The 19,967-nt window shown below is 43.7% G+C and overlaps 1 protein-coding gene across 1 annotated transcript in view; it reads left to right on the top strand.

Annotated features, from left to right (window-relative positions):
• The window catches only part of HSD17B4 (hydroxysteroid 17-beta dehydrogenase 4), a 104,687-nt gene extending 90,625 nt beyond the window's left edge, over positions 1 to 14,062 (top strand). Inside the window, exons 23-24 of the mRNA XM_080804999.1 lie at positions 9,223 to 9,350; positions 13,702 to 14,062. Of these exons, the coding sequence (XP_080661125.1) occupies positions 9,223 to 9,350; positions 13,702 to 13,791 (218 nt within the window). The 3' untranslated portion in view covers positions 13,792 to 14,062. The remainder of the gene's footprint in view (positions 1 to 9,222; positions 9,351 to 13,701) is intronic.
• The last annotated feature ends 5,905 nt before the right edge of the window (positions 14,063 to 19,967 follow it).

Here is a 19,967-nt window from a genome sequence, read left to right on the forward strand (position 1 = left end):
GCAGAGAGCCCGATGCGGGGCTCGACCCCAGGACCCGGAGATCATGACCTGAGCTGAAGGCAGAGGCTTTAACCCACTGAGCCACCCAGGCGCCCCGCATCTTTAATTTTTAAACGTCCCTTTCACAGAAAGCAAATTCATCAGGTCAGATGATATAGTTTTAAGTCATTGTACTTTGACACTCTCAAAATTGTTTTCTTTATCCCAAAACATTAATAATTTTAATTATCACCTGAATTATCAGATTGGTATTTAAGACTGCCTTTTCGAGTGCCTCGGAAATCCATGTGTTTTACTCCCCACTACAACTAATGATCACTATAAATGCTCACTTAGAGCAGAAAATTAAAATACATCTCTCAATCGACTGAAACTTTTTGAAATAGTCTTTGTTACATGTTGAAAATGTAAAACAAAATGAAAAACATTTTGAAGTTTTGTTAAACTGATTCTGGATCAATGTTAACAACCTTCTTTCTAATTGACAATTGTGGTTTCTGTTAAGCACTGTGTGTTGATGACCTGAAATTGGATAGTTAAAGATATGAAGGAGACAGTGATGATCGAATTCCACTCCCCGCTGCTCACATTCTGATGTTTGTTCTTCTGGAGACACTGCTTCTATAACGTTAACTTACAAAATGGCGGGGGTGGTAAGGCAGCAATGTTAATAGGTATTTAATCCCCCCAATTTCAAAGCATCTAATTTTTTTCTCAGGAATTTCATAGATTAACGCTGTGTGCAAGTGTTATCACATGCCTGCCTTTCTTCTTCTTTTTTTCTTTCTATCTTTCTATCTTTCCATGATGGAAGTCAACTTTTTCCCTAGGGATGAACGTAGAAGTTGAGGGACAAATATAAAGCACAGGCTTTTTGAGTCTATTGGTCGAGGAGAGGAATGACATCTCTAAGAGTGAGAAGGTGCTGGAACCGTGTGTCTATCACAGGTGGCGACCAGAGCCCTGTAGGGATTGACACAGCGTACGTGTGATTCCCTCGTGGCAAGAGAGTGATCTCCAGTTTAGCGTTGGTAGCTAACTCAGGTTTTCCCCCTTATCTTGGTGACACTTTCCTTGGAGGCAGTGTTAGAAAATGTGCTTCCCTTTACAAGTGACCTTCAGTTAACTTAGAAGGGTTTTTCCTCACATTTCCACTGGAGAAATGGGAACATCAATATCCTGTTAATAACTACTTATTATTGATAAGTCTGGTGGCTTTGGCTTGGCTTACATCTCTTCTGTACGGCCTTGGTTATTGAAGCTCATGGTCACGTGGGATCTGAAAGCTTTCTCTGAAAGGGTTCACTGTTCCCTTTGCCTGTCCGTTACTTGGTTCTCACTGGTGTTGTAACTGTCTTCACTTCGGGCTGTTGTTTTCTTCCAGGCTTTGTGTCACTGATGGCAGCAGTAGCAGCTGTCCAGGCCTCTAGGCTTATGGCATCGTAGAGAACAACTCCGTGTTGGCATCTTTTTATCTTGTTGCTAAATGACATGAAATTGATGATTGAGTGCTTTGATTTAGGGAGTAGATAGCATTTTTTTCATGAACAGTTTTAAAAATATTTTGTTCAACACTTCAGTACCAAATATTTTGCATTTTATGGATTTATTTGTTTATTTGAGAGAGAGAGAAAGCGCACGTGCGCAAGCCGGGGGAGGGGGAAGAGAGAGAAATCCTCAAGCAGATTTCCTGCCAGGTGAGGAGCCAGAAGTGGGGCTTGATCCCAGGATCCTGAGATTATGACCTGAACCGAAATCAAGAGTCGGGTGTTCAACCAACTGAGCCACCCAGGAGCCCCCAAGTATTTTGTATTTTAAATTGCTCTTAGTTGTCTCAGCCTGGTTCATGTCTTGCCGGGCCAGAACTGGTTGCAGAGACTAGGCTGAAGCTCCTCAGCTCACTGTGGCTGGGCTTGGGTGTCCCTGAAGTTGCACAGGTGACTGTGCAAATATCAGAACCAAGGACTTTTGGCTTAGTGGCCCAGGAGATGCGTTTTAACCCACAGATCTTGGACTGTGCCCATTTTCCCTTCTGTCCCCAACCATGCCATCCACACACCACCACTGCCAAATCTCTGGAGCAGCATGTGGTTTGGGGGCGGGGAGAGTAAGGAGAGTCTTTTTTTAAAATTAATTTATTTATTTTAGAATGGCAGGGAGGGGCAGAGGGTGACAGAGAGTCCCAAGCAGACTCCCTGCTGAGCATGGAGCCCCACATGGGGCTAGGTCCAGTGACCCTGAGATCATGACCTGAGCCAAAGCCAAGAGTTCTGCGCTTAACCGACTGCACCATCTAGGTGCCCCAAGGAGTGTCTTTTACAACCAAATTAGTGTTGGTCTAGGGAGAATTAGGTGAGTTCTGGTGTCTGTGCTGGGTCAGGGTTGGTTTGGGCTGCGGAGGAGGAGTGGTAGCTCTGCCTTTGAGGTTTGCCCCCCCCCCACCCCCCAGGCCTGTCATGCCTGGTCACCCAGGAGCAGGAGGGTGAAGGCCAGTGTGGCCTCTGCCTCATTGGGCTGAGATGACTGGAGACAGGCTGGAGAGCTTGTCCTTTACTTTCTCGCAGGCTACGAGCACATAGCAGAGAGGTGCAGGCCCTGGGTCTGCCTACGAAGAAGCCAGAAGCAGGGTCTTGGTGAGGAACTTAGCGGGAGGGAGCCATATCTTGGAATGGTCACTGCACCTTCTTATTCTACCTCTGGAGACAGTGTTTCGTTTACCAAGTATAAAACATTATGATCCACACATAGTGCTTCTTTACATAGATAGAAATTAAGATAGAAGCATATTTTCCTTATTTCATTATTAAAATTATATTATTATATGATGTATAATATACAATTACTACATAATAATGTATAAAATAATATTATAACATGTAACAATATAATAATATCAAGGACAAATGATCTTGTTATGTCTTTTTTTATTACTCTAAAATGTAATTGAAAGCCTTGCTATGTTAGAACACCTTTTTCAAAGATACTATGACTTCAGGTATTTTACCCTTTTGAATAAAGGTTATCCTGGGGCGCCTGGGTATCTCAGCTGGTTAACCATCTGCTTTCTGCTTGGGTCATGATCTCAGGGTCCTGGGATCCAGTCCGGTGTTGGGCTGCTAGCTCAGCTTCTCCCTCTGCCTCTCCCCCCTGCTTGTGCTCTCTCTCTGTCAAATAAATAGATAAAATCTTAAAAAAAACAGAAAAAGAATAAAGGTTATCCTTTGGCTTTTTACTTTCCTAGGGATATTTTGATTAGGTTGCAAAGGTGCAGTTGGACATCATCTAGAGAAATAAATCCCCGAATTTCCTTTGAACAATTTGTTGCTTGTCACGGTTATCTTACTGTGTTATGATCATTTATAATTATATGTCTCCTCCCATTTGACCTTGGGTTTCAGCCTGAGAAAGAGCTGCAGATTAATTTTTTTGTTGCTGTCTTCTAGTATAGTCTACAACACAGTAACCTCTTTCCATGTATTTTGAATAAGTGCTAAAAGCCATGTAGAATGTGTCGCTTTAGATGGAATCATATGTCAGCTTTTTTCAGAAAAAGGGCTGAAATTAGTGCTTTTCTCTCTTTTAAAACAATAATGTGTTGTGTGGATATTGTCTATTTAGTATGAGTGAAACATTCAAGAACAGTGTGATACCACTAAAACCTTTTATAAGTAGGCAGTGTAGCTTCTAAATATTTATTACTATTAATTTCTAAAGCCAGCAAAAAGTTGTTCTTATAAGCCGTCTGGATCCCGTTCTGTTCGGAGTAACAGTTAAAATTCAGAGGAAATGAAAGATAACAAGAAGGCATAAAGAAGGTAAAGAATCAGAGGCTTTATGTAGCCTGCTCCTGAAAATTTAAATACATCTGCTTCCTTCAGCAACTCCAGAAACCAAAAAGTCTAAACATGAAAAGGTGGTTTTTGTTTTTGTTTTTGTTTTTCCCAACTCACTGATGGCAAAGCCTGGCTGGAACTTCAGTGGTGTAAATGACTGTCTTCTCTCTCACCCGGGGAAGGGGTTGAGTACAGAAATCCTGTATTTGTTTATAGAGTGTTGCATCATCAGAGCTTTTCTATACTAGGTAAAACATGTTTTATGCACCATATTTCCTTCCTGAAATCTGAAAAATTCTGAATTCTAAAACACATCTGGCCTGAAGGAGTCCAAATAAGGAATCCAAACCTATTCATATGTATAAATAATTCTGAACAGAATAGATAAGAGACATGGAAAAGGTGCTGTCAGCTTTCACAGAATGGGAGGATTGGATCATTCAAGTAATAATTGAGCGTTTATGTTTACCATGTGCTAAGTTCTCTGTTAGGTTGCTGATTACAGATATGAAAAGATAGGCTTTTTCTTTTTTTTTGTCTGCGGGAATAACTCTTAGAGGCAGCGTGTGCAGGAAAGTTTGAATATAGAGGTTGAAGAAACAAGGTTTGTTGCATTACAGATGAAATGGAAGGAAGAGCCTTTGGGGCTGGGGATGTTAACTCCATTGCCAGATGTGTGAAACGTGAGCGAGGAGATGGGTTCAGGGAGCAGAGGATAAGCCCGGTGCTTGTGCTTACCTGTAGCCAACTGAGATCTGGACTAGGCGGTAGGAATGGTGGGCCTGGAATGTGGGAGAGACTCAGCCATTACAGAGACTTGGAAACCATGCTCGAGGAAATGGTGGTTGGAACTCAAGAGTGTTAGCTTTGCCGCTGTGCTCTGTGGTCTGCAGGACGAAAATGGAGGGAAATCCCTATTGATCCTGCACGAGTATCTGCTCTCAGCTCATGGCTCCAGCATTTCCATTTGTCTCTAAATGAAGTGAGCATCTTAGAATGTGGCCCGCGGATCGTAAATATGCAATTTCTTGTAACTTTAGTCCAAGTAAGAATTTGTTTGTTGTTCGATTGTATCCAAGGGCTGTAAAGTAGCTGTAAGAACAGTAACTTTTGATGGAGACAGATTGATTTTCGTGTAGTAATGACACAGTGCTGCTGAGTAAAAATATGTTCCGTTTTTCTTAAGATGATAGGTTTAAGCTGGTTCATATTGAATGATCCGGTGTTTTTTTCCCCTCACGGAAACTGAGTTTCTTTTCATGTATTTGTAGTCTTTTCCATTATAGGAACACAGTTGGAATTGGCAATTATATAGCAAGGTGTAGACATACAATGCAGTATTGCTTGACTGTTGCTAGTTGAGTAATAAAGTTACTGGGGTTTAAAAAATACATACTGAAATTAATGGTGTAGAGCCAAGTCTACATGTTTGGACCAGACCCAGGTATCCATTATACATTATGTGACAATATTGGATGAAGATGTTCTTTAAATGTTAGAGGTCATTTGTTTTGGATCTTGGAGATTGGCCGGAATGTGGAAGATTTAGCAACGAGCGTTCTTTTAGGAGCAGAATACATTCATCCTGGAGGACACACCAGTTGGTCATTAGAACCTATTTTTAGCTCCTGGGTTAGTGTTCATGGCCCTTCTAGCCATCAAACCAATTCACCTTTTAGGGTTTCTCAGCTGTGATGGAAACCAAATCTTAAGGATGCTGGTTCCACGTTTTGCATTGGGATCCAAAAGAGCCTCATGTGTTTGCAGAAAAGACTTGAAAGATGACCTTTGGAAAGAAATACGGTGTCTAGTCAGGAATGGGGACATGTGTGTTGAAGTGGCATCTGCTTCAGATCCATTCCCTTAGCAGCAGTGGTGACTGCTTCCTCTGTCACAGCTTACCCCCTAACTGCATGCCCATGTACATTCACACACAAAATCTCTTAAACTGTTAGGGCTTTCCATCTGGCTGTGGGTGTTATTCATCTTAATAACTTCTTCTTGTAGTTTTTTTTTAATTTTGAAATGATTTCCGACTTAGGGAAAAGTTGCAGGACTAGCACAGAGAACTTGTATCTGTCCTTCACCCAGTTCTCCAAATTATGATTTTATTTCATATTCCTTATTATTTTATTTTCTCCATACATCTTGGGATCATTTTTCTGAAGCATTTGAGAGTAACTTGCAGATACAGTGTGCTTTATCTCCAAACACTCTCCTAAAAGCAAACACTTTCTGTTACTATTCATAAAACCATTATCAATATCAGGAAAGTAACATTGATGTAGTATTATTTAATCAACAGACCTTACTATTTCACCAATTGTCCCATTAATGTCCTTTATAGTCAAAGAATACTAATAGTAATAATAATAACAATAACAATAGAAATGGAGAAAGAAAAAGAAAGAACTGCCTGGGATCCAGTTTGGGATCAGATAATGCATTTCATTATTAGGTCTTGTTAGCTTGTTAATCTGGATGAGTTCCTCAGTCTGCCTTTTTTGGGGGGTGGGGGACCTATGAAGAGTAGAGCCCAAATATTTTATAGAATGCTGTACAGTTTGTATTTATTAGATATTTCCTCATGATTATTAGATTGAGCTTGAGTTTTTGTGAGAAACGGCATGAAAGTGTTATGTCCTTCATGGTGTGATTTAAAAGAATTATCTGTATTTGACTTAAGTTTTCCTTTTGTTGTTGTTACTGTTTGTTTTTTTTTTTTTTCCTTAAGAGAAGGGCTTCTTCTTTGTGCTTTCCTAATCATCCATTAACTAATAGTTTCTAAGTACTCTCTATTCAAGGAAGTGTAGGGTATACAGACACAAAACATTCTTGTTCCATCGAAGAATTTGTCATCTTAAATGAAGGAGGCATCAATAAAAGTAACTGCTTTCTGCTGTGGTATCCCTTTGTGATTTCTAAGGTACATATATCCCAAGAGTGTCCAAGATCCCTAAATTTCCAGATGCCCTGTTCTCATCTGACACCTCTCCATTAAATGCTGTAAAGTATGACTGAAATTTTAATGGACTCTTTCAGAGCCTGAATGATTATATAAATACAGAGCTACCGTCATTCATAAAGCTTTTAAAATCATTTCTACCAGTAGGAGAAAATATGTGCTCTCTGTTTCTTCATTTCACTAAGATCAGCCATGACCTTCCCATTGTCTGTGAAGTCAAGGTGGTGGTGGGTGTTGAGGCTCCCACACGTGCCATGTTGTAGACCATGACCTGAGCTACTGTGGGATTGGCAGTTCCACTCCTCTACCCTGATTGCCTGTGTCCTTGCTAAGAACCTTCCCTTTCCTAGCCCTGTTTCTGTCATCAACCCTTGTTACCAGCTTTCCACAGAAGTGTTTTACTACTTTGCAAGAAGCAGGGCTGGGAAGCCGCACGTAGAAGTAGGGGGAGCAAGAGGGCAGGCGGACGGCGACGAGCCCCCATCCGCTCAGAGAGTCACTTGCACACATGAGCGTTAAGATGTTTGCGGTCCCCCTTCATGCCTGAGCGGGTCTTGTGGACTTCAGACTTTCTTGTGAAGAACTAAAATCATGAAGGTTGTCTGTTGAACGCCAGAGGTTTGCTTTTGAGAGTTTACAGGCTTTTCTTCCTTCCTTCCCTTTCCTTCTCCAGCCTTCCTGACTCCCTCCCTTTCTTTTTCTCTCTTCCTTTTCAACTCTACAAGCATTATGTGAAAACACGTGTGTACTAGGTAAGTGCCAATAAGAACAGAGCCTTTGCTCCATGTGCCGGACTCAGTACCTGGCGTATGGCCGGACACCCCAGGTAGAAACTCAGCAGTGAAGTGAGTGAATGAAGCGTACAGCAAAAAGTTCCCCTTCTCCTTCCCCATGTAACCATTACTGTCAGGTTACTACTGTTTTACCTTAGTTGGGAAAATCCTGTTCTCTCAGAGTTGGCGTGATTTAATTTTCTCTCTGGAGCAAGTCTCAGTTAAGCAGCATGTAGTTAAGCACTGTGGGGTTTCCTCACAAATGTGTCGCTTCTCTGTGGCCCTCACCTGGGAGTTCTCTCCACACCCTCAGGGGCAGCGATGCGATGGTAGCTCCTTCACTGTAGCAAGAGAGAGCGCCTTCCGGAGACTGACGCCAGAGGACTGGATGACTGGTGTCTGTCACATGGGAGACAACTTTCTAACATGTAGCTTGGGCATCCAACTCTCTAAGAGAGAGCCTTGAAGGTGATTGTCCATCGCTTTCCCAGTTACTCAGCCTGTTTCTGGGACACTGAACACTTCTGTCAAAAACAATTAAGGGAAAAGAAACTAATTTTAATGCTTGTTTGCAACAATGAGGGCAATAAATATTTTATAAATCGTAAGTGCAGCAAACTGTTATAACATTCTTATGAATCTGTTTTGAGTGTCTTATTATCCATGACAGAACGTTTGATGAAGGCAGGTATTTGAGAGGTGACTAGAATGTGTGTATTCCCTTCCTTCAACCCAGCCAATATGCACCTGTTTTAAAATTCAGCTTTCTGGGGTGCCTGGGTGGTCAGCTCAGTCAGTTGAGTGTCTGACTCTTGATTTCAGCTAAGTCATGATCTCAGGGTGGTGAGATTGAGCCTTGTGGAGCGTTGAGCTCTCTCTCTTCCTCACCCCCTGTCCTTCAGCGCCCCCCCCACCCCGTCTCGCATGCTCTCTCTCAAAATAAATTAATTAAATAAAACAAAATGGAGCTTTCTTCCTTTGTTGACTAGAGTGTCTGTATTTGAATCTAAAGGCCTTAACCACTTAACTTCCTTATGTTATTCTACGTTAATTAACATTTAAAATGTCTCTGTTGTATAAACTTCTTCACTGAGGTGAAATTATTGGTCTATTTTTTAAGGATTTTATTTATTATTTTTATTTTTTTATTTTTTAGATTTTATTTATTTATTTGACAGACAGAGATCACAAGTAGGCAGAGAGGCAGGCAGAGAGAGAGGAAGAAGCAGGCTTCCCGCTGAGCAGAGAGACTGATGCGGGGCTCGATCTCAGGACCCTGAGATCATGACCTGAGCCGAAGGCAGAGGCTTAACCCACTGAGCCACCCAGGTGCCCCAAGGATTTTATTTTTAAGTAATTTCTGCACCCAACATGGGGCTTGAATTCACGACCCTGAGATCAAGAGTCAAACGCTCTTCCAACTGAGCCAGCCAGGTGCCCTTGATTTGACCGTTTTGAACAACTTCTTTATAAAAAGGCCATCTTGAAAAATAAAGGATTTTCTAAATTTTTCTAAATGACATATAATGTATAATGTAGAAAGCACCACATGAACTTGGAAACTGTAAAAATGTTCACATTTTGGTTGGTTTATTTTACTCTCATGTTGTGCAGAAAAAAATAGACGTTGCTCTCTTCCTACTTTTGACAGCTATTGACCTCAAAGGTGGTTCTGGAAAAGTGTACCAAGGCCCGGCCAAAGGCTCAGCTGATGCAACCTTCACCCTTTCAGATGAAGATTTCATGGAAGTGGTCCTGGGCAAGCTGGATCCCCAGAAGGTAATGTCCCAACACGCCCGGTCCTCATCATTGCATCCTGTTGGACCATTGCAGTTTTTAGCTGGCTCCCAGATGCTAACCTAGAAGACAAGTTCCTTGTTGCTATGAACGATACTCAGGGGATCTCAATATCGGGGTTGACAGATGATACATATTAGCAGAGTTCCACATAACCCCCTTGAAAACTGAGTTTCTTCTTCAGCCTGGAGTAAGACCATATAAAACTCACACCTACACCTTTAAATATATTCTGTCATTATTCATGTTCAAAGGTGAAAAACCATATTATTAGTAGATACTTCCTAAAATTTGAAATTCATTCCTGATGTAGAAGATTAAGAACTTGTCTTAACAATCATCACTGAAAACTGGAAATAGAAGGATAGACCAATAAGAGCCAGCGTCCTACTTAAGTGCAGAGGCGTTTCTGTGGAAAATAATGACGAGGACAGGAGCACCCTCTCTGACCATTTTTAGTGAATATTGTTCTGAAGCATTTGGCCAGTCCACAAACACACAGAATTAAAGAAACTGATGTAAAAATTAGGATGTTACTTTGATGAAACCCTGATTATGTAGCTAGAAATCCTGAGAGAATCAACTACTGATTCTTAGAATGAAGGACTTCGAGCCCATGCTCCATAATTACTAAAAAATCACTTTCACACAGCAGCAAACCCAACTAGAAGGTATCACTGAAAAAGAAGTTGTTTATAATCCCAACCCAAACTGCGGAATACCAGTGACTTCCCTAACAAGGAATGCTTGTTTAAAGAAGCTGTGCAGCGTTTACAGGGAACAGAGCCGCTGAATACGTGAGAAAGTATAGTTTTCTTGGAGAAGGGACTAATTTAAAGAGAACTGTCAAGTAATAGAGTAGCATCTTTGACATGAGGTGGTTCTGAGTTTGCATCTAAGTTCTGTCACTTCCTCTCTCAATCTCGATTTTCTCATTGGTAAAGTTAATACAATAATTGTAATGATCCCAAAGGCCAGTTATAATTCAGTCTGATAATATATATGAAGAGCTCAGTACAGTGCTTGGTGACTCGTGGCCTTAGTTGATTCCTTCTCAGAAACGTATTCAGCACTTAATCTGATTTGGGTGCTTGGCATGGCAGAACAAGATGGCGCCCCTGCTGTCTGAGCTTAGTTCTAGAGGGGAGTGGGAAGGAAATCTGATTGCAGGCATGAAGAAGAATCGGGCAGAGCAATGGGTTAGAGCCCTGCTTGGCACCCTTTCTCCATGAAAGGTAGTGAACATTCTCAGCTGTGTGGCCCGATGGTCTCTGTTGCATGTGCACAGTCTGGCCATTGTAGAGTCAAAGCAGTCACAGATAATAGGGAGACAGAGGAGTGGGGCTGTGTCCTTGTACAGCTGCGTTCACAGAAACAGGCAGCAGACCAGTTTGGTCCGCGGGCTGCGGCTTGCCAGCCCCTGGGTCAGAGTGTGACGGGCTAGAGGAAGGGTTTCAGACGGGCTTGTCCTCAGAGGCCTGAGAGAACGCTGACCACCGTGAGGGATGAGCCATGAGGCCAAGGAGACCACGTGTGGATGCAGGAGGATCCGGGCTTACTGGAGCACTGGAACGGCGAGGAGGCCACGTGAACAGTGGGAGCCGAGCAGGACGTGATAGAGATTCTCGGCGGTGTTTCTAGCTTCAGCCCATACCGCTTGCCTTCCCTCTTAGAATGCTATTTTCATTCCTGTTGCTTGCAGTTTCTTCTTGTCAGCTTTAACTCCTTTGGTGTCAGTGCCTTTGCCTTTTCTGGAATTTGTCCCCCAGCTTTTTCCATAGCTGGCTTTAGTTCATCCAAAGTAGTTCCTTTTTGTTACAGTCTCTGAGAGCATCTTGTTTTCTCTTTCATAGCATTGACAGCAGATCTTAATTTCTTGTTTACATTTTATTTTTTGACTCCCCTACTATAATGTTAGCTTCATGAAAACAGAGGGCGATAGTTATTTCCTGCCTGGGATATGACCTAGTATACTGTGGACACTCAGTAACACTTGAGTAGATTAAAGCAAGGGTAAAAATAAGGAACAGAAGCTCAATTGCAGCAATTTAGGCCACGTAGAAATTGGAAACTTCAGCATGTCAGACTCCATAAGATATTCCCATAAACCTGGGAGAACTAATAAAGGGAACGATGAATCATGGTCTAGTGGTATTGATAACCTTTGCAAAATTCTGGAAAGCACTAAATACAAAAAAGGGGCAAAAGATTTGAACCAGTATTAGTAAAGAAGTAGAAATGATTCACTTGCCTTAGAAAAACTACTAATTTTTCCCAGTATCCACAAAATGCAAATTAAAGGATGTCATCTTGCCTCACATTTTCAAAGATTATGTTAAAAAGTTTGTGTAAGAGCATTCACATGTAGTTTCAGGGAATATACATTTGGAAGAGTCTTTCTGCAAAGCACCGTGGAAGAGGTTCCGACTTTCTTCCTTTATGGCAACTTACGGTCTCCATATTTTTCGCCTGGCATTCCTAGGCCAAAAGAAATAACCCAGCGGTCCAGTTGGTTAAGTAGTTGGGTCCAAACAAAAGTTGTGTGACCACTGTCACCATATTTGCCTCGAAAATTTTAAGCATTCCTTCCTGTGCCTATGAATTTGCTTCAGAACCATGGTGTGGTTTGGAAGCTGGTGATAGAGAAGCATGGTTAGGAAGCTTACCTAAGAAATGTCATGATTCGGAGGCGCCAGGGTGGCTCAGTGGGTTAAGCATCTGCCTTCAGCTGAGGTCGTGATCCCAGGGTCCTGGGATCGAGCCCTGCATCAGGCTCCCCGCTCAGCGGGAGCCTGCATCTTCCTCTCCCTCTGCCTGCTGTTCCCCCTGCTTGTGCTTTCTCTCTCTGTCAAATAAGTAAATAAAATCTTTAAGGGAAAAAAAAGGTCATGATTCAGTAGTTTCTTGTTAGGAATCTGCCCTGAGGAAATAGGTATACAGATCTGTGTACATAGTCTTGGCACTCTGACAACCATTGCATGCCAGTTTTGGTGGACTTAGTTCAAGGAGTGAGGTGGTCTTATCCAAGGTTGCACGTCCCTCTGGGAGCTAGAAGCGAGCAGGCCCGTGTCCATACTGGCCCCCTGCAGCGTTGTGAGTATAGTGTCCATAACTGTGCAGCGAAAGCAGTAGTTTTGAAATTGCAGTCTCCCGTTCGAACACGGAGCACTTGATCCCGACTGAATGAGTTCTCGTTGATTTTTGCTGGGCTCAGAAGTTTAAAAGGCTTTTGCTTCTCCTCCGATTGATGAGGATTTGCTTCTAAGATTAAGTTGCCACTCGTTGCTAAGCAGGAGGCAGTATTGAGTGTACGCAGCCTGCCCCCCCCTTCCTGCTGGGTCTGGGAAGCTCTGGGACCTGAAGTCGGCCCCGCTGTCCGCTGGCAGTAAATAGATGTTCAGTGTGCCCATGTGGGCTCATGGCTGTGCTTCCCGAGTGACATCGTGTTTGTAGGGCTACTTTGCAGCAGTAAGTAGTAGTTGTGGCTAAAAATCTGTGGATTTCTTTTTCACTTCATGTTCCACGTACTCTTTTCTCGGCTATGTAAACTGTGATGGTTTTTTTCTTTTGGGCTGGTGTTGGTTGTTTTCTGTCGAAAGGGTAGTTGACACTGAGGGGGATCTTTAGCACCTTGCCTGAGTCTGCGTCGGGTGGGGTCAGGCCATGCGAGGCCTGGTGTGGTGACAACCGCGAGTTTAATGTGTTCCTGCTGCCTGGGGCAGGCCGAGCTCGGCGCTTGCCGCACTAATGCCGTCAGTGCCGCGGTAGGCCTGCCTTATTTAGGTCCTCTCGTCATGCCTCTTGGAGAAGAGGAGGCTGGAGCTGCGGGAGGTGAAGGGGTTTGCCCCCTGCTCCCCTCGCTTGGAAGCAGCAGAGCCTGGCTCTTCACCCAGCCCTTGGGAGGCGCCAGCACCGGGTCGATGCCCGACTTTGTGACGCGACCTTCTTCTGTCAGTACTCGGCTCTCTGTCTCATGGTGTCGTAAATATTTTTAGCGTTAGGAACACAGCAAAGACTTTTATTCATAGAGTCTCAAAATCACATTTAAGAACATACACTGGCCTCCAAGGGTGGGTTGAAGCAGAAACTCACAAGTCTGTCCGTTCAGATTATTCTGTGATTTTTCCAAAAGATGCTTTTTTTCCCCCTCTTACATATCTAGAATATGGGTGCTCTCCATAATCATTAAAATGTTGTTGCTGGATAAAAGTTGCCTTTGTTTTCCAGGGTTGTTATCTCAATTGTATTCAGTGTGACCAAGGATCTTTTTAAAAAAGAAAGGAAATGTAACATGGTTAAGTCTGGCGCTCTTGTTTTCCTCTCTCCTTTCCAGGCATTCTTTAGTGGCAGACTGAAGGCCAGAGGGAACATCTTGCTGGGCCAGAAGCTTCAAATGATTCTTAAAGACTACGCCAGGCTCTGAAGGACACCCCGCGGTGTGACTAAGACTAGAAAAATTACATCGTCTCTTCGCCCAGATACGCAAACCTGATTAAGCAAAAGTGATCAAAACTAAGATACAGAGGAAGCTGCTTACCATTTTCAGGTTTTAGATAAGTTTGGAGATTTTAATTTTTTACTAATTTTTCACATTATTGTTCTTTTTACAAGAAATTGTAAGTCAGCCCGTAATATCTTTCTGTTCTCAGAGCTCTATCTTCATAATAAAAAAACTGTCACCCAGGTCTTTAGAACCATAATAGCATTTATAAGTGGAAAGGAAAATTAGATGAGGAAAGGCCACTTTGAAGTCTTTTACACTTTGTTTTGTTATTTTCTGATCTCTTGCTTACTGATACCCCAGTTTTAACATGAATGATCACACATACTCACTTGTTTCTCATACTCTAACAGTGTCCTGCTTCAGGGCAGGAGAAGGGTCTTTATGTTCCCAAATAGTTTTCTTTCTTCTCCACTCTGTTTTGCTGCAAATCCTTTATTTTCACACAATGCCTGTAAATACCAAACAGGGTTTTCTTGCTTCATCGGTAATTGGCAATCATAAAGCTGTGACTGACAGGTCCTGTCATGCTAATGTTCTCCCCACACTGTGGCTCAGGTGATGTGTGCTGATGAAATGCCCTCTTGACTGGTTGGCTGCAGAGGTGACCGGCAGGTGGGGTGCTGAAGTCGGGGAAGGCCTGAATGCCGCTCACAGAGCACAGCTGAGGGGGACGTGTGTGTGCGCGGGGTGGGGGTGGGGGGGGCTGTTCCGGGCTCAGTTCCCTGGGAGACAGACTTTGAGATGGAGATCTGTGGGCAGGAGCTGTATTTGGAGGTGTTCTTGAGACTGACGCCTGGGGCGGGGTGGTAAACAAAGGACGCATAGGGAGACATTTGGCTGTGGTGGGTGCACTTACCACAAGGCCTCGGCGGATCCTTCGGGGATGGCCCTTCAGTATTGCCCTGAGCGAACTTGTCACTGGTGATGCCCTGCAGGGGAGCCCTGACCTAGGCTGAGCCATTGATGATTTCCTCAGCTGCTGGGCAGACTTGTCTTTGGTCTGAAGAAGGCTTCTGGGAGCTTGGCCTGGCGTTTTGCTTCAAGGAGCAAGACGGGGGGAACTACAGCTCAGGGATCAAAGGAAATGCTCTCAGAAATGTGGAAATGGAGTATTTACGAAGCGGTGGAGCACAGAGCAGCGCCTTAATAGATTACGGTCGGCCTAATAGATGAGCCGGATATGTAGAAGGTGTAGAAGAAAAGGTACATACTCGGCAGTCATGCCTTAGCTTCATGATCTCTGAATGCTGTTATAAAATTAACTGCAATTTAAAGTGATTTATTGTTACACCAATTGAATTTGTTTATAAAGTAGCAGTCTTTTAACACTGGTCGTTTAAAATAGAAGTTGTTCCTACTGAGCTTGGAAGAGCTTTGTGTCCTTTCAAATAGGAATCGCATATTAAAATTAATCAAATGCCCCACACTAATGAAAGTGTTGACTATATACCCTAGATGCTTAAAAGATACTAAGAAAGATGTTTTAATTATCTTACTAACCCATCTCCATCAGTCTTAAAGGTCAGAAAGCTACTGGTATCCAGATTTAGCAGCTTCTTAATCCTCGTGCTCCTTAATCTTTTCTATAATTTCAATACTGTTGATTGTACCGTCCTCTTTCGTTCTTTCCTTCCCTTTTATCCTCCAGTGAGAAAGGTGTTAACTTCTTAGTGAACCTATGGATTAATCTCCCTGTCTTCTACTTGTCCCCTTTATAATTTCCTCTGTCTCTCTATCTTTTCAGGATTACCAGTCGAAGTTTCAGCCCTCCTCCCTTTTTGCTAGATATTTTCTTCCCGGTTGGTTTCATCCACTATCCTGTCTTCAGCCATCACCTGAGTGCTGGTTGCTCTGAGTCTGTATTTTAGCCCCGATCCCTCCATAATCCCCGAGTCCCACCCACAGCTCCAGATTGTTACTGGACTGTTGTCCCCTCCTTACTGCGCACACATGCCCAAGGTAAATGCATGGTCCTCCCCTCCATTCCCGAATGTGTCCTGAGGCCAACTAAGGAACCAGTCACCTTTGACTTTTCTTGTCCTCACTGCCCCCAACCCTGCGTCCCCTCCTTTACTTCCACTTCCTGAATATTCCAGGGTTTTCTAGCCGCCATTACCCAAGTGTGCCCTTGTGGTGGATAGCTCATTTTCGTGGCTTCCCAGATGGTCCCATCGTACCGCCCATCAGAGGAGTCTTCCTAGTACACACACCTCCCAGCTAGGAACCCGTGAGAGTTCCTACTTGTCACCTTCCCGTCCAGGCTCTGGCATGGTTCCATGGTCCATCAGCTGGGATTTTTGTTGTAGTGGCCAATAATAAAACAAGTTCAGACTGGTGTAACACAACCTTCCCGCGTAACTGAAGAAACCTCTAGAAGGGTTGGTTTGTTTTTGAAGGGGTTTCATCAAGCAATTCACTTGGATCCCGGCCTAGTTCCTTGCCATCTCTCTGGCTGCTTTATCTGCAAGCTCCCATGTGGTGCCCTGCCTGGCTCTTTCCTGTTTGGTCACATGAAGGCAACCAACAGGTGCAGCCTCAAGAGCCCCATTCCTAGTCTACCAGCAGGATAAAGAGCACTGGGTTCTCACAAAAGCCCCGGTGAAGGCCTCATCTAGTCGGACTAGCTGCGCCTGAGTCAGAAGCCAACCCTTGAATCATCATCGCTCTAGAGATGCTGGATATGCTGATTGGCCTGTGTGTATCAGGGCCCAAAAGTGTAGCTGAGCATAGTGTGTTGGGGCTCCCTCAGACTCTCCTGGTTTTGATGATTTGCTGGGAGGACTCATGAGACTCAGGATATAGTCATATTCGTGGCTGTGATTTATCCTATCAAAATGATACCAAGCAAAATCAGAAAAAGGAGACGGTCACATGGAGCAAGGTCCAGAGGAAATCAGTCCAAGCTCTCAAGACTTCTTTTCCCAGAGAGTCACACAGGACATGCCTAATTCCCCCAGCGTCTCACACAGCATGTGTAAAACACCGACCAAGACTCAGCGTCCAAGGGTTTAACTGAGAGGCTGGTTACACAGGCCAGGCTTCTCTTGTCAGAGCACACACCAGAAGTCCAGACTCATGAAGGAAAGCAGGTATTTAGCATAAACCCCACTGATGCAGTTTGGGAATGGAGCCGCTCTCCTCAGGGAGGGAATGGGGGGGGGGGATCTTCCCAAAATCTTGAGTTCCCAGATGCCAGCCAGGGGTCAACCTTGCAAGCAAACCTTTCTAAGGATAGGAATCTCAGGGATGTCCTGTTAGCATCCAAATGACATGGCCTGAGAGCTAATCAGGTGTGATATCCAAGGACATTGAGAATACAGGGGACCCAAATCACAATGGTCCACCGTGAAGGTCTCCTCTCCCCCAACTTGCTTTTTTAACCTTATCACCTGGTAAACTCTGCTCTCTCCTGAAGCCTCCCACATGTGTGCCTGCGTGAAGCTGTTCCTGGACACAGCGAGAACAGTCTCCCAACTTCTCACAGAACCTGGCTTAGTTATTTTAAAGCAAACAACCTGAGAAAGCAGATATTTACATTGGACAGAAATAGATTTGAGGGATAATGTATTTAGTAATAGCACCCCAACAAGAAGTTTACCCTTTCAGTCAACACATAGAGCAGCAAAATTAAATGGTAACCCAGCTCCATTGAGAAATTCTGACGTCGAGAGACGTCAAAACCTGCAAGTTACGGAGAGTGATTTTCTGAAGAGCAGAGCATTTTAAGTCAGTGTGGACTAAGCTATTTAAGATGGAAGAGGAAAAAAAGAAAAAATACAAAAAACCGTTTTAATAACCCACAAATGGGCACAAGAGTAAAAGTGAAATTAGATTTACATTACACATATATGCAGGATGTTGGCTTGAAGTTGCCTGGTAAGTGACATCGAGGTATCAGGGTTCACAGAGCTTAAAAAATGAAGAAAAGATACCTAAGGGGTATCCGGTCATGATCGCAGGGTCATGAAAATGAGTAGAGCTGTGGGTTTAAGGGACTCTAGTCTTTGGCCTTTTTGAATAATCCCCAGAAGCTGGGCCCAGTGGCAACCAAGCCTCAGTCCAAAGGGAGCCAGCAGCTCCAGCTGTGTCCTGAGGGGGGACACATGGACTGTGGGAGTAGAGGGGGCTTTATCTTTGAGTTCTGACTGGGAGATGAGAGGTTAGGGTGTTGGTACCCCTACCTCCTCGCCTACTATCCCCAGTCAGAATAGGCCTTTCTTCTTCTGCTGAGTTCAGAGTGCTCCATGTATCTGGGCCTGTGGAAGTGAGTGAGGACACACCATTTCCCCTCACTCCTCACCAGCTTAATAGGCATGCAAGGTCGGCTATATGGTTTTTGCTACGTAGGACTGTACGGATTCCCAAAGCACAATTTCCAAGACCAGTAATGGATGGATCCTCAGTCAAGAGGTATTCACCGGATTCCTAGTATGCACTGGGCATTGGCGAGTCCCACGTGAACACGGAAGCTGGCGTTCAGGAGCTGATTCCATTGAACGCACACAATTTTATTGTTACTGTTTCTCAAGACATTATCATTTAAAGAAATTCCTCTTTTTTAGTAGACGTCCTGTGGCTTCTCAGGTTTCATTTCAGTTGCACTTTTAATCAGAGAATAAACATTCACGTATGAGTTGTCTAAGGAATGTGTATTTCGAGGCACGTGGCTGGCTCAGTTGGTGGAGCTGGGACTTGACCTCTGGGTTGTAAGTTCGAGCCTCACGCTGGGTGTAGAGGTTACTTAAAAAACAATAAAATCGTAAAAAAAAAAAAGAAATCTTGGGGTGCCTGGGTGGCTCAGTGGGTTAAAGCCTCTGCCTTCGGCTCAAGTCGTGATTCCAGGGTCCTGGGATCGAGCCCCACATCGGGCTCTCTGCTCATCGGGGAGCCTGCTTCCTCCTCTCTCTCTCTGCCTGCCTCTCTGCCTGCTTGTGATCTCTCTCTGTCAAATAAATAAAACATTTTAAAAAAAGAAATCTGTATTTCCCCACTTGTAAACTGTCAGTTTCTAACTCTTTGGAGTTGACAATGAAAAAAAAAAACCATTTGGGGGCACCTGGCTGGATCAGTGGTAGGGCACACAACACTTGGTCTCAGGGTGGAGAGCAGAAGCCCCAGGTTGGGTGTGGAGCCTACCTAAAAAGAAAACAAACCCCAGCCCATGTGGCAGTTGGCCTTAAACCTCTGACAAGAAAATGAGTTGTGCCTGGTCCCACTGGGGGAGGTCTGAGCACCAGATGAAGAAACAAGGTCACCCACTCCTACTTCGTCTTTATTCTGCAATGCACTTGAAGCAATGCCTCAAAACATACCCCTCCATGCCTACCTTCTGCAGATCATCTGATTTGTCTTAGACTCCTTAACTAAGGGCACTGGGGCCCCGAGGAGTGCTCTTTCTGTAATGCTGGCAGTACTTGAACTCGGTAGCTTTGGCTGTATAGACAATCTTCTAAAGTGGAAACAGGAAAAGACTGGGCACTGCAGAATTACTTGGACCAGAGAAGCCTCTTTATCTCTGACATTTTTTAACTTTTTTTTTTTTGGTATGTAATTTTTTGTTACCGTGATGAGAATTTTTTTTTTTTTTAATATGAAGATTTTATTTGTCAGAGAGTGCACACACAGCAGTGGGGCAGAGGCAGAGGAAGAGAGAGAGAAGCAGACTCGCCGCTGAGCAGGGAGCCTGACCTGGGGCTGGATCCCAGGACCCTGGGATCAGGACCTGAGCCAAAGGCAGACGTTTAACCGACTGAGCCATCCAGGTGTCCCTCTGACCTTTTTTATTTCTGACTTTCCTTGCAAAGTTGAAAATGTGCCCCTATCTTGTATCCTATAGCTCCTTTATGTATCAAAGTTCTATCCCCTAAATGCCTTTTCACTCCTCCTCCAGTATCCAAACAACTATCATTTGTCTTTTCCTGATAAAGTCTTACGGTTGACTGTCGCATTTTCTCTTGAATTTAATTAGGTTTATAGCTCTAACTATTATAAAGACAAACAGAGGCATAAGACACGGTCTATTAATTTCAAGTTCTATACAGTAGCTCATCTTGGTGGTCTTTGTATGTCTTGAAAATGGAATTATTACTGTTATA

This window comes from Martes martes (assembly GCF_963455335.1).
Source record: "Martes martes genome assembly, chromosome: 5".
Lineage (NCBI taxonomy): Eukaryota > Metazoa > Chordata > Mammalia > Carnivora > Mustelidae > Martes > Martes martes.